This window comes from Muscardinus avellanarius (genome assembly GCF_963383645.1).
Source record: "Muscardinus avellanarius genome assembly, chromosome: 2".
In the NCBI taxonomy this organism is placed as follows: Eukaryota; Metazoa; Chordata; class Mammalia; order Rodentia; family Gliridae; genus Muscardinus; species Muscardinus avellanarius.
The window spans coordinates 187,279,985-187,297,151 of NC_137787.1; the positions used below are offsets into that span (position 1 = coordinate 187,279,985).

General features: G+C 40.6%; 1 protein-coding gene across 1 annotated transcript in view; it reads right to left on the bottom strand.

Annotated features, from left to right (window-relative positions):
• Positions 1-3,959: 3,959 nt before the first annotated feature.
• UGGT2 (UDP-glucose glycoprotein glucosyltransferase 2) overlaps positions 3,960-17,167 on the bottom strand; it is a gene marked incomplete at both ends in the record, with an annotated part of 131,674 nt that continues 118,466 nt past the window's right edge. The window contains 3 exons of the mRNA XM_080689494.1: positions 3,960-4,036; positions 11,586-11,712; positions 15,057-15,173. Of these exons, the coding sequence (XP_080545620.1) occupies positions 3,960-4,036; positions 11,586-11,712; positions 15,057-15,173 (321 nt within the window). The remainder of the gene's footprint in view (positions 4,037-11,585; positions 11,713-15,056; positions 15,174-17,167) is intronic.

The window sequence follows — 17,167 nt, forward strand, 5'->3', positions numbered from 1 at the left end:
GAAGCAGAGCTCTCCTCCCTAGGTTGTTTACGTACTTTGTCACTGTGATAGAAAGCTGATGGCGTTTTTCAAATACTCTGTGTGTTGTTTGTCAAATATAGAAGGATTAGCCAGTTTTGTAGAGCTCAAAGGAAGAAGATCAGAGATAGCCTTGGTTCCTGTAACTCTGCAGAGCTGCCCCAGGACGAGCAGTCCGTCCCGAGAGGTGGAGAATTCCCCACCACTCTGGAGGCTCTCGAGGGACGGAGCCCTTACAAAGGGCCGTGGGCACACTGGCCAATCACTAAGCACTGACTGTCTCAGACATTACTCATTGACAGAATAATCGGAGAGCCTCTCCAATAATTGAGGTCTCCCAAGCTCATCTACCACCCACTCAATCAACAGTCTTCAGGGGACGGATACAAATGACACTCAAGTCTCTTCTAGTCCCAAGAGGCCAAGATCCCAGAATACGTGATAGTTTTGAAACACTGACTCTTATTATTCATCTATTAATAAAACATAACAGGAAAACAGACTATTTACATCTTTAACTTAGTTTCTATAAAAACATACAATTCTTTTAAAAATATATACATATATGCCCAAAATATTATTTTGTGAAATAAATATATAAGCAACATAAATACAGTATAAAACCCCATATGGTTTAACATAAATGATTACAGTGTAACATTATCTCCATTCAAAATTAATAGTTAATGCAGATGCACTTAACAGTTTTTATTATTCAGAGATAATTTCTGATAAGAAAAAAACACCAAATAGGTTTCTCTGATTTTAAATTAATTTTTTAAATAAGGAATTATGGACGCACATAGAGCTGAGATACAAGAGGATCTAGCTGGTTAAATAAACACTCACGAGGAACAGCTAGTCAGATACTTTAACTGGTGAAACTCGATGTACTATACCATCAGGAAAAAGAAGCAATCTAGTTTTAAAGACTCAACAGTTGTTTCTTATATAACTTAAGACTTATTCACACACCAAGTACATTCAGTATCTTAAATAAGTTTTTTAATTGAAGAATGTCCTTGATGTTTTGAGATTCTGAAAATAGGTACGAGTAGTTCCACAGCTCACCAGCAGGTGGTAGATTTCTCATCCTTTCTTCTTAAATAAACCAGGGCTAGAGTTCATCATGTGGCAAAACTGTTGGGAGGAAAGTTTGTTTAGTTCTTGAAATCTTAAATGCAAAATTACAGCCAGGGTGGTGGGCACGCTTGTCATCCCAGCATTCAGGAGGCTGAGACCGGAGGATCGCGGTTCATGGACAACCTCAGCTGCTTAGTGAGGCCCTCTGCAACTCAGTGGGACCCGGTTTCAAAATAAAGAATTAAAAAAAAAAAATAGGGCAGGGGGTGTAGCTCGGAGCTCGAATGCCCCTGGGTTCCATCCCCAGAACCCCCCCCCCAAATTAATGCAAAATTATTTTAAGTGTTACCAAGGAATGGGATATATAAAAAGCACAGGTGTTTATTGAGGATTCTGTTGTTAATTTATTTTTATTTTCTTTTGCAGGTCTGTGGATGGAACCCAGGGGCATTCTACCTCCAAGCTACAACTCCTGCCCTATTTTTTTATTCTTTATTTGGAAACAGGGTGTTATGGAGTTGCAAAGGGCCTCACTAAGCAGCTGAGGCTGTGAACCACAATCCTCTTGTCTCAGTCTCCCAAACGCTGGGATTACAAGTATGTGCCACATGCCCGACTATCCTGTTGTTAATTTAGTACCTGTATGCTTCATTATACTGACACTGAGAATAGCTCTTTGTATAATTTAGCAACTATTATACTTATCATAACTATCTTTTTAATCATCTGAAATGTGAGCTCATGAGTCCATGTGACTAGGAGCATGCCATATTTATCTTTGTTATTTTTAGGATCCAGATATGACCACAAATAAAATTTTATGATATAAAACCAGAGACATCTAAAAAAACATAATACAAATACACCACAGGATTAAGACATCATACAGTTAAGAGAAATAAATGATGATAGATGGAGGTCTTGAAGATCTAAAGATCTAACAGATTATTCAACATGCACAAAATATTCTGCCAGTGCCTTAAGGAAACCACCAAGGGCAGCAGACATACAGAAAACAGTAACATCGGCTCCTGCCCTCGCGCTTCACTTGCAGAGAGGACCAGAGGGCCTGCCAGGTACCACCTACAGTAGAAGCCTCTTCGTGAAAGAAAATGACGACAGGAAGAGCAGGAGGATAGAGGCATCTGTGTACGGGTGTGGATTCTCTGGAGTGAAGCACCCACTGGGCTGCCTTAGGTCCCTCCCACACTCCGGAGGGGGCCGCCAGTTGTGTCCTCGGCCCTCAGAAGCCTGCGTTCTGGGAAGAAGCCTACTGGAGAAGCTGACACATTTATGCTGCGGCTGGATTCTGATCAGGCTCATTTTTAATTCTTAAATATGTACAAGCAGCCTAGAATCTCTAAGGAGTTGAGGAAGACTGATGAACCAAGGACCAACACAAATCAGTTCACCCTAGGAAAACAAGGTAACCGGTAGAACACTTAAAGTAATTCTAGTGTTTTCAAAATATATTTGAAAAGTCAATGTAACCACTAAACAAAAACAATACTGATATTAAGAGGGAGCAAGTACTGAAAAGAAAGATCTACTGGGAATTAAGAAATGTTTACTTTCTTAAAAAAATCGGTAGAAGAGCCAGGCGTGGTGGGGCATGTCTGTGAGCCAAGTACTGGGAGGCTGAGCGAGGTGGATGGTAGATTCGAGGCTACTATAGCAACTTAGCGAGGCTCTCAGCGACTCTGTGAGAACCTAATAAAAAATAAAATGGGGCTGGAGGGAAACCGGAGGAAGAACGCCCCTGGGTCTTGTCCCCAGTACCCCACACCAAAAGAAGAAAAAGTATATTAAAAAATCAATAGAAGAGTTGAAGATAAAAGTCAAATTTTTTTCAAAGACACAGATGGAAGGGAAAAATATGAAAATATAAAAATTTACAGGATTAAAATCAATACCATTGATAACAATATTAAAAAACAAAATAATTGGGAATGAATCTAACCTGATTTAAAAATAGGCAGAGGTTTAACAGACATTTCTTCAAAGATGAAACTTAAGCTGGGTGTGTGGCTCATGCCTATAATACAGGCCACTCAGAAGACTGAGGTGGGAGGATCATACCCCGGAGGCCATCCAGCCAACTAAGCCCGACCTTGTCTCCAAAAAAAATATGAAAAGCGGAGGATGTAGATTTGTGGTATCATGCCCTTGGGTCTGATCTCAGTACTGCAAAAATAAATAAAAAAAAAAAGATGGCATATTCAACACCATTAAATCTTCAAAATAAAAAAAATTTCACCTCATACCCATTTAGGAAGGCAACTAAAAACAACAACAACAACAACAACAACAACAACAACAACAACAGCAACAACAACCACCACCAAACCCAGAGAATAACAAGTCCTGGTGAGGATGTGGATGATCTGGAACACTTGTACAATGTTGGTAGGGTCATAAATGTGGCAACCACTATGGAAAGCAGTATGGAGGTTCATCAAAATTTAAACGTAGAATTACTCTAAGAGTCAGCAATCCTGCTTCTGTGTAAATCTTAACAGAAACTGAAGAGAGTCTTTCTCTGCATCATCATGCATGATAGCTAAAAGCAGAAGCAACACAAATGTCTACTGATGACCGGATGGATACACAGAATGCGACGTGACAATGGAGTATTACTCAATCTTTTAAGATGGACGGAGGGCTGGAGATGTAGCTCAGTAGGAAAGTGCATGCCTAGCAGGTGCCTAGCAGGTGTCTAGCAGTGTGAGGCTGTGGGGCCAAACTCCCAGAACAACAGGAAAAACCAAATTCCTCAGAACAGAAGGAAATACTGCCCCATTTTACAGTATGAATGAACCCGAGGACACGGCTAATGAAATTAAACAGCCACAAAAGGACTAATGCTGCGTGACTGCGTTTATACATGAGAAGTCAAATGCACAGTCGGAATGTACAGTGGTGGTCACCAGGGGATCTAGAGAGGGGAAAAGGGAGCTTCTGCTATTGTTTACTGCGTACAGAACTTTGCTTAAGATGATGACTTTAAGCCGGGCGTGGTGGCGCACGCTCGTAATCCCCGCAGTTGGGAGGCAGAGACAGGAGGATCACGCAGGTTCGAAGCCAGCCATGCTGGCTTAAGAGACCCTGTTTCCACATAAAAAAGTATAAAAATAGGTCTGGGAGTGTAGCCCGTGGGAATATAGCCAGAGGTAGAAGAGCTTCCAGGAACCCCAGTACCACAAAAAAAAAAAAAAAAAAAAGTCAACTACTTAGAATTCTGGAAAGAGTTAATAGAAAAAGGAAGGTTTCTTCAATCCACTATCTTTATTCTTTATTTTAATGTGTTTACATCTAAAAATTTTCCTCTACTTTCATTGCATCACCTAAGCTTTGTCTGCTTGTATGTTTAAAGGTTCATGTCTCTCTTTGGCCTTAGACTTTTTTTCATTGTGCTACTAAGATTTCTTCAACCCAAATTCTTAAAGTCAGAAGGGCTTGGAATGATGTATTGCTTGAAAGTTATAGCTTCCAACCAAGACGGCTATTTTCAGCAGTGCTATCTTTCAAAATTGACAGATAAAAATCTTCCAATATAAGTAGAAACTAAAAGAATTCACAACTATTAACCCAGCAGTAGAGAAAAGACTTTTTAAAAACACACATAGAAAAAAAAAAAAAACCAAACTGCAAAGCTAGAGAAGAGACAAAATCTATCTGATAAGCAACTAAGTAAAAGAGAACTAATATTGTATTGAATAGAAAATACAACTCAAAGTGACAAGAAATAAAAATCACCTCTTTAAAGTAACAATGATTGTAAATAGTCCTCAATTAAAATACACAGACTGGCAAAGCGGATTAAAAATAAAAATTCATCTATATGCTGCTTGTAAGAAACTTACTTTATAGCAAATATATTCACAGAGTAAAGGTTAAAAGATAGGAAAAGATATTCCATGAAAGTGGAGACTGAAAGAAAGACGTTCATACCTGACTAAGCATATTTTAAGCAGTTTATCAGAAGTGACAAAGAGGGCCACTTTTTACTGGTAACGAGAACAACCTAACAGGAAGGTATAATGATAGTAAACATTTATGCCCGGAACATCAGCATACTTACACAAAACAACACTAACTGACATTAAGTCTCAGACCCCGATATAATAATACTGGAAAACTTCAACATATCTCTCTCACCAACAGATGGTCACCCAGACAAAAAAAAAATCAGTAAAGACTATTTAGACCTAAAAAATATTATTTATAGAATATTTCACCCAACAAGACCTGAATGCTTCTCAACTACATGGAAGTTTCTTCAAAATAGACCATATTCTAGGCCACAAAGCAAAAATCAGCAAATTTTAAAAAATTATATAATTCCTTGCATTTTTCATCAAAATGAACTGAAAGTAGACATCAAAACGAAGGTTCAGAGGAATTATAAATAAATGTATTGAGACTTCCGGGAAGATGGCGACCGAGAAAAGCGGGGCTTAAGAGCCCCGCTAACAACAAATCTCCATTACCACAAAATCAGCGCCTTTCATAGCCAGAAAACACCATCACCAGTGAAACAAAAAATCACCAGGCTCCAGAGAGAAAGCGGACTGAGAACAGAGCCACAGAGGAGATACACCGGCTTCGCGCCCGAGGACGTGGCAGACGCAGCAGCAGCGCCATACTGCCGGAGGCACCGGCGAATTCACGGGACGGCTACAGCAAGCCGAGGTGAGCCACTGTGGAACAGCTAGGCGGGATTTCTCCGCGCAGAGAGCACCTAAAGCTCCCAGTGGCCAAGCTCAGCACACGCTGCAGGGATTCAGAGTAGAAATCAAAATCAAGAAGAAAAACGCCAGCCCCATAGCCGAGGGCGTAGCAGCAGCGCCATATTGTCACCGGTGGCAGCAGCAGCGAATTCATCGAGGCCAGTACAGCTACATCTGCGTACTCAAGAACAGTGAGTCAAATTGCAGGCCACAGAGGAGAAATCCCAGTACTGTACTCCCTGGGACTTGACCCAGTGGGGGAGGGGCGGTGGCAGAGATATCACACCATAGGAGAACGCCCAACCTGGCACCCCCCACAGTCTAAAGCAGCCTCTATCGACTCTCTGGGTTGGAGACTCTGTGATAAAACCCAGTAAAGGAGTAGTGGGGTCCGAGATACTACTGACTCGAGATCCAGAACACCTTAAGGGAAGTCATAGTGACCCAAGGGAAGAACCCAGAGAAGGCACAAACTTCCGAAATCATGGGAAAGAGGAATAATACTGGAGCAATTAATGCCCACAACCCCACAACATCAGAACCCGATAAAACTGAAAATCAGAGATTTCTAGAAGATCAAATCAGGAAAATAACTGTAGAAATAATAGAGGTGCTTCGAAAAGAACTCAGAGAGAGCCAAAAAGAGATAAAGGATGCAATTAATGAAGTAAAGGCCTCAATTCAAAGCACAAACAACCGATTAGAACACAAGGAGAACAGAATCTCGCTCTTAGAAGATGAGCAATCCAAAAATGAACTCATATTTTCTAATCTAGAAAAAAATATCCAACAGCAGGAATCTGATATTGAAGAAATATGGGCCCATTTTAAGAGAGCTAACCTAAGAATAATTGGAATAGAGGAGGGAAAAGAAAGTGAAACCAAAGGGATCAACAATCTCTTCAAAGAAGTAATAGCAGAAAATTTTCCAAACATAGAGCAAGAGGTTGATACAAAGGTCCAGGAAACTTATAGAACTCCCTTTAGACAGGATCGGAGAAGAGGATCCCCACGCCACATAATTGTCAAAATGACCAATGTGGAAGCCAAGCAGAGAATCTTAAAGGCAACAAAAACAAAGGGCCAAGTGACATTCAGAGGCAAACCAATTAGAATCACTCCAGACTTCCCAAACCAATTTATGAGAGCCAGAAGGGCTTGGAGTAACATATTCCAAACTCTGAAAGAAAACAACTTCCAGCCAAAAATTTCCTACCCAGCAAAACTTTCTATCAAATTAGATGGAGAAATAAGAAGCGTCCATGACAAACAGAAACTGAAGGAATTTATGTCTTCAAAACCAGCACTAGAGAAAATACTCAAAGAGATTAACTACAAAGAAGAAATAGGTAACACACACCAGAACCAGAGAAACAAGAGTTTCCATCCAACAGACAATTAAGATTGGTTATCTGTGGAGATTCATTACTTATGTTAGTCTTTTACCTATCTCTAAATGGTATTGTTTGCCTTTATTGTTGTTAATTTTTAGGATTTCTAGTTGGAATATTAATATACCTTCAGATATAGCAATTGGAAATATTTTATCCCATTCTATTAGTAACTGTTAACTCTGTTTACATTGTCTTTGGATATACAATATATATTTTTTTAGGGAGTTTGTATACTCTTCTGTTGCCTGTGCCATTGAAATCATAACCAAGAAATCACTGCCAATTTCAATGTTGTGAGGTTTTATGACCCAGATTTTCTCCTAAAAGTTTATAGTCTTAAGATTTGTATTTAGGTCTATTATCTATTTTGAGTTAATATTTGTATATGGGATTAGGTAAGGGTCCAATTTTATTCTTTTCCATGTAATTATTATTTTTTAACAATATTTAGTTAAAAGATTATTATTTCCACCACCAAATGTTCGTGGAAACCTTGTCAAAAATAACTTGACAATATAGGGAAGAATTTAGCTCTAGGCTTTTATTTAACTCCAATGGTTTATATATCTGCCTTTAGAATAGTACTACACTGTTTCAATTATTGTAGCTTTATATGGTTTGAAATCAGAAAATATATATCTGCTAGCTTTGTTCTTTTTCAAGATCGTTTTGGGTATCTAGAATTCATATTCCATATTAGGATAGATTTTTTTCTGAAAAATAAATATATAAATATATGATAGTTTCACCTAAAAAATAGAAAAAAATATTCTCTGGTAAGAAAGAAAGCAAAAAGAAATATTGAAATGTTATCTTTAAGTCATCAAAAGCTTGGTATCAGACAAATGAAACTGTTATGTGAGATTATCATTTTTAATTTTTGATAAATTGCTATAATACTAGATGTCAACTACTAAGCCAAGCATGGGAGGGAGGGATAGGGAGAGAATGGGGTGGTGATTGGGTGGGGGTTGACTGGGAAAAGTGTGCATGTATGTCTACAAAAGTATGTATCCTACTATGACGTATGAATACAGTGCACCAATAAAAAAAATAATAAAAAAATAAAAGAGAAAAAAAATGTATTGAAAGATACACTTTTGAATGAGGACTGGATCATAGAAGAAATAAGGTTAGAAATTTAAAAATTCCTAGCATTAAATGGAAAAGGGATACAACTTATCAAAATCTCTAGGACACAGCCAGGTGTGGTGGTACATTCTTGTAATCCCAGTGCTGGGGAGGCTGAGACAGGAGAATCTCGCAGGTCTGAAGTCAACCTGAGCAACTGAGTGAGGCTCTCAGCAACTTAAAGACACCCTATTCCAAACAAAATATAAAAAATAGGTCTGGGGCTGGGCGTGGTGGCGCACGCCTGTAATTGGGAGGCTGAGAGAGGACTGTGGTTCATTGACAGCCTTAGCTACTTCGTGAGGCCCTTTACAACTCAGTGAGACCCTGTCTTGAATAATAAAAAATAGGGCTGGGGTTTTAGCTTGGAGGTAGAATGCCTAGGAGGCCCCTGGGTTCCATCCCCAGTACTACCAAAAAAAAAAAAAAATATCTCTAAGACACTATGATGGGCATTTTAAGAGGAAAATTTATGGCATTAAGTGCCCAAATTAAAACAAAGGAACAAACAAACAAAAAACCAGAAAGAAAGGTTCCTAATAAATAACCCACTGATATATCTCATGGCCCTAGACAAATAGGAGAAAACTAACTCCAAAGCCAGTAGAAGGCTGGGAATATTAAAACCAGAGCAGAAATCAATGGAATAGGGAATAGAAAAACAATACAAATGATCAAAAACACACAAGCAAAAACCTCCCTCTTCCAGCTCCAAATAAGTTTTGAGAAGATAAACAAGACTGACAAATCCTTAGCCAACCAAACTAAAGAGAGAACTAATCCACAAGAGTGAAATAAGAAATGAAAAAGATATCACCACAGATAGCATGGAAGTCCAGAGGATCATTAGGAAGTATTTTTAAAACTGAAAACTCCAATAAGCTGGAAAACCTTGAAGAAATCAACAAATTTCTAGATACATACAACCTACCAAAATTGAATCAAAAGGATGTAGAAAATCTAAACAGAACAATAACAAGCAGAGACTGAAGCAGTGATAAAGAGCCTTCAAGAGGCTTCCACAAAGAAGTCCAGGACCAGATGATTCCCAACTGAATTGTACATGACCTTTAAAAAAGAACTAAGCCCAATGCTCCTCAAATTATTTCATGGAATATAAAGAGGTGGAACACTTCTAAACTCATTCTCCAAAGCCATTATCACTTTAATACCAGAACTGGATAAAGATACCTCGAAGAAAGAAAATCATAGATTAATATTTTTCATGAACACCGATGCCAAGTTTCTTCCCTCCCTCTCTCTTTCTTTTCTTTCCTTTCCTTCCTTCCTTCCTTCCTTCCTTCCTTCCTTCCTTCCTTTCTTTCTTTCTTTCTTTCTTTCTTTCTTTCTTTCTCTTTCTCTTTTTCTTTTTCTTTTGCAGTACTGGTGATGAAACCCAGGGGCATTTCTAGCTCCAAGCTATACCCCCGGCCCTATTTTTTTATTCTTTATTTTGAGTCAGAGTCTTACTCCTCAAAGTCTTTCCAAAAGAATTAAAGTCAGAATACCTCAGTGATACATGCATACCCATGTTTGTAGCAGCACAATCCACAAAAGCTAAATTATGGAGCCAACCTAGGTGCCTGTCAACAGATGAACTGATAAAGAAAATGTGGTTTGTACACACAGAGGAATTCTACTCAGCCACAAAGAGAAAAAATATGTCAGAGCAGAAATAGGAAGCAAAAGGGACTTCAGGTGAATGAGGAGACAGGCCTGTAGAATAGAGGAAGGCACTGGGGAGGGGAAAGGAGGCTATAAAGGAAACACCAAGTAATGCTATGTTCATAGGAAAGTGTCCATCACTACCGTCTCACAAGCACACAGGGCGTGGCACCTGGAGGGAGACACACCAGGTGCCAAGTGCATGATGTTTGTATCAATCTGAACCTCATCATGACACAATTATAATGCACCTATAAAATGTATTTACAAATAAACAGGGCTGGGGAGTATGACTCAGCAACAGACTGCTTGTCTACCATGTACAGGGCCTTGGGTTCCCAATCATCAGCATCACAAAGTAAATAAGCAGAAAATAAAAAAAAAATAGAGAAAACCAACAAAAATGAATGGTGGTTCTTGATAATGATTGAAAATTGACAAACCTTTAGCTAGACTGATTAAGAAAAGAGAAAAGATTCAAACTGCTAAAAATTAGAAGAGTGGGGACATTAATACACACTTTACAAAAATCAAAAGAATTTTAAGAGGCTATTATGAACAACTAGATGGTAACCATTTGTCTGACCTAAGATGAAATGAACAAATTCCTCAACACACACAAAGACTACAGGTGTGTATGGAAGGCAAAGAAATGTTACAGTGACTGCAGCATTTTTTTTTTTTTTTTTTTTTTGTGGTGGTACTGGGGTTCCTGGAAGCCCTTCTACCTCCGGGCTACACTCTCAGACCTATGTTATTTTTGGAAACAGGGTCTCTTAAGCCAGCCCGGCTGGCTTCGAACCTGCGCAATCCTCCTGTATCCGCCTCCCAAGCGCGGGGATTACAAGCGTGCGCCACCATGCCCAGTGTTGACTGCAGCCTTTTAAATATAGGAAATGGAAGCAAATTTAATTCAAAGTCACTCTCCAAACCAAGAGGAAGGATCCTGGAACCAGAAACACAACTCATATGAGGTTAATCAGAAGACACTAAGCGATTCTTTGAGTGAGCTCTTACAGCTTCAGGGCCCCTTGGTCTTGTGTCTGGCAAGTTCAGCATCTGCACGGCATGCTTTTGTTTCTCACTTCTGCCAGGAGGCTACTGTTACACTGCTATCTATGTAAACATATGGGTGAAGCTCTATCCTTGAGAGCACTTTCTCTTTCTGTGTTTTATTGTTTTTGCAGTACTGGAGATGGAACCCAGGGACATTCTATCTCCAAGCTACACCCCCAGCCCTAATTTTTATTTTTTATTTTGAAACAGGGTCTCGGTGAGTTGCAAAGGGTCTCACTACGTAGCCGAGGCTCTCCGAGAGCCATGATCCTCCAATCTCAGCCTCCCAAATTCTGGGATTACAAGTGTGCACCACCACACCCAGCTGTCTTCCCGTGTTTTTAATTTAAAAGCTCAGTCTACAAAAGAATAAAAATCTTAATAATGCCACAGACTTTGTTAATAAATTCTATCATTTGATAACTTCACTAGGAAATGAGTCTGTAGCCTCATGCAATCTCATTAATGCGAGCTGTGGTTCAGACATTGCGGCAAGGTGGTCACTTACTTGCACTTTCCTTCTTACTTTCGAGCTGATCTAATAGTTGTCGGATCTCTGTATCGTATTCCACCCATTCTGGGACAATCCTGGCAGCAGCTTTCAGTTTGGGTTCTTTTGTTTTGGGATTGTTACACTGTAAGTTAAAAAAAATTGTTAGTACAAAACTACGCTTCAGCAAATACAAAGGGCATATTGCGGGCACTGCTGTGTCACTAGGGCAAACAAACCCATTTCATAAAAAGCAGAGCCCTCCCAAGTTACCTGAAGCACTGGAAGTTTAATATGAAGAGGATTAGCGAAATTACAAATCACAACTCATATAATTGCTTAATATAAGTAAAGTTTAAAAATATTGAAGGTTTGGTGGTTTGTGAGATGTCCAAAAATTCTGCACAATTGTGTGCAATGATCTGACTGAATGACTTTCCTGTTCTACAAAAGAACACGGCAGACTAGTTCACTGTAGAGGCACACAGAAAACCAGCAAAAGTGGAACCTCTGTCCCCATGGTTCCAACTTCACACTCTGGAAGATCTGACACAACAGCATTGTGTGTGGGGGGGGGGCGGGGGTTGGGGCAGGGCCATGTCTTAGTTTCTTTGCACAAGAAACTAAGGTATACCAATATATGATCAATTTAAACTACTTGGTCTCACTATAGAGTTTATTGGGAAATCAAAGATTAAAAGGCAAAAATTAGAGGAAAAGATTGATACGGATCTGATGCTGGATGCATGTGCTGGCATAGCTGACAGGGTTTCTGATCTGAGCTGAGAAGTCGGGCGCGACGGAGACGACCAGCAGTCATCGCTGCCGTGCCCTCGGCCTGAGTGACGTAAAGGACGCAGCTGCCAATACCGAGACAGAAGGGACAGAAGCGCGGAACCTTCACCAGGTCAGGAAGGCTGTTTATTTTTGCAGGCTATTTACAAAGCATCGATGCACAAAGTGTTTCGAAGCTCGCTTTTAAGGGACTTTCCAATTTGCTTTTCTCTTACTGCCTTAGAGGAAGGCTCTTAGTCAGGAGCCATGCACCTCTCCTTGTCAAGCATTTTCAGTTAATTCCATTGTGACCCCCCCTTTAGTGACATATTCATAAATTAAATGGAAAACAGGATCTTCACACAAGGTAACTTTGTAGGCAGCATGTTCTATAAAGTGAAGATTGTCGAACTATTTTCCTGTCTTTTTTTTTTTTTTTTGTAGTACTGGGGATGGAACCTCCGGGCTACACTCCCAGACCTATATTTATATATTTTTTTTTATTTGGAAAGAGGGTCTCTTAAGCTAGCGAGGCTGGCTTCGAACCTATGCGATCCTCCTGTCTCCGCCTCCCAAGCGCTGGGATTACAAGTGTGCGCCACCACGCCCGGCTCCTGTCTTTTTAATTGTGTCAGAAACTCTAAAAATAATTTTTTCTCTTCCTACCCTCCCTCCCTCCTTCCCTGTTCTGTGTGTTTTCTTGGTGCTATGAGCTTCATCAGTGGCTCTACCAGGGTAATGATGTGCCCTGGAGAGCTTTGGTATGATCTGGAGCTCTCCGTGCCCGGACAGTGAGGGGGTGGGTGCTACTGCCATCCGGGGGTAGTGGTCATGATGCTGCTAAATACCCCGCAATGAACAGACCTGCCCCGTCCCCCACCATCTAGCTTCAATTGCCAAGATGGACAAACCTGGACTGGCAGGGAGAGTCGAGACAGAGCATGACGTTCAAAGACTTCACTACTGCCTTTGATGCCATTAATTATGCTCTTTTCCTCACTTAGGCCATTACCTCGGGGTTTTTCTGCGATCCCTTTTCTGCCAAGAGGCTGGCCGAGGATAGCATGTTCCTCCATTTTATTTCTTTTTGTTGGCAGTACTAGGGATTGAACCCAGGGGCATTCTACTTCTGAGCGACACCCTTAGCCCTGTATTTTATTCTTTATTTTGAAACAGGGTCTGAGTTTGAAAGAGCCTCACTAAATAGCTGAGACTGTCCTCGACCACGATCCTCCAATCTCAGCCTCCCTAAAGCCAGAAGTACAAGCGTGCGCCACCACGCCTGGCATGTTAAATGCTTCTGACAGAGAGATGGTTTGGATGAGCAACAACATTTTTTTGTTCTCCCTCCTCCTGTGTAGCACTGTTGCCAGGGGTAACAGTCCATCCGGGAATGAAGCTTCTCAGCTCCTCTGACACTGAGGTGTGCACACAGGCTGACCCCTGCCAAGAGGCCTGGTCTCTAGGTCCAGGACACGCGCTCACACTCCTGTGTCTCTTCCTCCAGATTCAACATTCTCCGAGAGAGATGCTGGAAACCATGTATGGAATTTTATAAAATGTAAAAGGAATACATAAAATAAACTTTAATCATATACTTTGACCTAATGTTACTAGTTAACATGCAATCAATACAAAAAGTAGTAATAAGTTTTTTTTCTTGGTATTCAAGAATGAATCCAGGGATATTCTATCTCCAAGCTACACTCCCAGCCCTGATTCCCCCCCACCCCTTCCTTCCTTCCTTTCTTTTTTGTGGTACTAGGGATTGAACCCAGGGACATACTACCTCCGAACTACACCCCCAGCTCTGTTTTTTATTTATTTTGAAATAGGGTCTCATTGAGTTGCAAGGGCCTCTCACTACATAGCTGAGGCTGGCTAAGAACCCAGATCCTCCTGTCTCAGCCTCCCAAATGCTGGGATCATAAGTGTGCGCCACCACGCTGGGCTCCTATTTTTTATTTTTAAACATAATCTTCTTATCCTTCCATAATCTTCTATAATCTTCCTATCCACAGCCTCCCAAGTACATAGGTTATGGGAGTGTGCCAGTCATCAACCCATAATGAAATATTTTAACATTCTTTTTATTGTACTAAGTCTTCAAAATCTACTGTATTTCAAATCTTACAGCACATCTCAATTCATACAAATACCATTTTAAGTGCTCCACGCCACATGCGGCAGGTGGCTGGAAGGAGCAGCTCCAGGTGAAGACAGGATGAAGTGACAGGAGGACAGGGCATGGTCCCCGAGTCACGATGCCATAGGCAGACGGAGCTCAAGTGGTAACCAGTCCCTCGTGAAATTCCAGGGCACTGGGTTGCAACAAGCTTCCTTGGTGGGCATTGCTTCTTACATGCTTTGGAGTATCTGTTTGCAGAACTGAGCCTGTCCTGTGTGACTAGACAGAGCGGACTCTTGGCATCTTGCACCTGCCTTCTCCTTGCTGACTTTGCTTTGCCCTTATGCTTTCACAGAAATAACCCACAGCGCCCTGCGTACTTGAGAGTTACAGAGCTGAGCATGGTCCTGGGAGCTGCCCTCTAACGAGCGAGCCTTCTACTCGCCAGCCTCAGAAAAGTGTAGAGGACTGAGCAGAGACAAGTGAGGTTTTGCATGTGCCATTCCATTTGTGAAAGAGAAAATATTTCTCTGTGAACATCTCCAAACACTCCATACACAAGTGAAGTACAGACTATTTTTTTTTACCAGGTCTATTGTCTTGGCTCTCTGTTTGGATTCATCATCACACCAGGTTTCACACCACAGCCAGTCTTGAGGAAGAGACTTAATGGCAACTTGGTAAATCATATTATTGGGAAGATCCTACAGGAAAAAAAAAAAAATAGACACAGAGGTACAGAAATTAGGGTCCAAAGAAAAAATGTTGAAGTAAGAAATCATTCAGATCGCAAACATAAAAGCATGCAAATTTGAGGTATCTCCATATATTTTAAGCTTTAAGTACACACTCTGACCCAATAATCTGTCATGTCATGAATTAACTCATGCACTAGCTTCACTGTTAGACTCCAAGGGAAAGGAGGCCTAGAACCCATCGCCCATCTCCCCCAAGTGGGCAGCCCTAGCACCTCACATGCCGTGGCCAGCTGCGGTGTTGGCTACTACCATTCGTGTTGGTCACCACTGCATTCTCCAGACTGTGTGTGTGTGTGTGTGTGTGTGTGTGTGTGTGTTACGGGAGATGAACTGAACATGGGGACACCGTGGGAGGGGGCTTGAACACTGAGTTATACCCAGCCTCTTTTTCTCTTTTTCTTTTGGGACAGGGGCTTGTTAAGTTGTTGACACTCGCCTCGAACCTGCGATCCTTCTATCATCTCAGCCTCCCAAGTACTAAGACTCAGGCATGTGCCACCATGCCAGGCTACATGCTCCAGATTCTGAGGCGACCTTTTGTCTCTCTCCTGGCAACAATGCTCTGTGAAGAGTTCTATATTTTTGCATGCTCAGGGATTTTTAGAAAGATTGCATGTAGGTTCAAGAATGTTTGACAAATAAGCCCGAAAGTCAAAGATAGAGAATGCTGGGGAGATTGAGAGACATCTTTGCCAGAGATGCTCTTTGTCTGCTGCAGGGGTTGCAGGGCCATGCATTGAGGAGAGGTTTACATTCCTGAGCCAGGAGCTTCTTTCCTCTCCCCAGGGGGCATGCTGGGGACTTGTTTACCTGTTTTTTATAAGCTTTAAGATACATAACCTTAGGGTTTGTCTTTCAACACTCCTATTGAACATCATATAGGAAGTCCTAGAAATAAGACAAGAAAAGGAAATAGAAGGTATACAGATTGGAAAGAAGGAATGAAAGTGTTGTTGGTCTGCATGCAAAGGATTGTTTATGCAGAAAACCCCAAGCATCAAGGAAAAAAGAAACCCCTGAAACTAATAAGCAATTATAGCAAGGTTATAAGATATGGTTAATATACAAAAATTGCTTTTATAGACACTAACAATGAACCGAGGTTGAAAATAAAAAACCCACAATACCATTTACATTAGCAACAAAATAGAGAAATTTATTTAAATGTCAATCTAGTGAGACACGTTCTTTTTTTTTTTTTTCTTTCCAATACTGGATAAGGAACCAGGGGCCTTCTACCTCCGGGCAACACCCCTAGACCTATTTTTTATTCTTTATTTTGAAACAGGGCCTAAGTAGCTGAGGCTGTCTGTGAACCGCGAACCACGATCCTCCTGTCTCAGCCTCCCAAATGCTGGTATTACAGGCGTGCGCCACCATGCCTGGCTGGAAAACTATAAAATTCTGATGAAAGAAATCAAAGAATGGACCAAAACAAATGGACCATGTTCATGGGTAGGAAGAATATTGTCAAAATTTCAGTTATTCTCAGGTCAATCTATAGTGTCTCCATATAATCCCCAAGCACCAGCAGATTATTTTATCAACTAATTCTAAATTTTATATGGAAAAGAAAAAGACTTACAATAACTGACACAATGCTGATGATGAAGAATAAAGTTAGAGCTGACACTGGACTCAGAGTCTTAACTTTAAAGACTACAAGTGACCAAGACAGCAATTATGTCAAGGAACAGAGAAACAGCAGCGGAGCAGAACCAACTGACCCCAAATATGGGAGTTCTTTGTACTTTGGGTCCATTTTCTTTTCTATAAACCTACTACTGTTCTGAAAAGTAAAGTATATTATTAAAACAAATACAAGCCTAATTTTTATTTCTGACACCCCTAGTTCCTTGGAGTCTCTTCACTAAATAACCTGGTCTATCATCTTATCTCAGTCATTTAATTCCATGATTATATCCAAGATCAAATCTTAA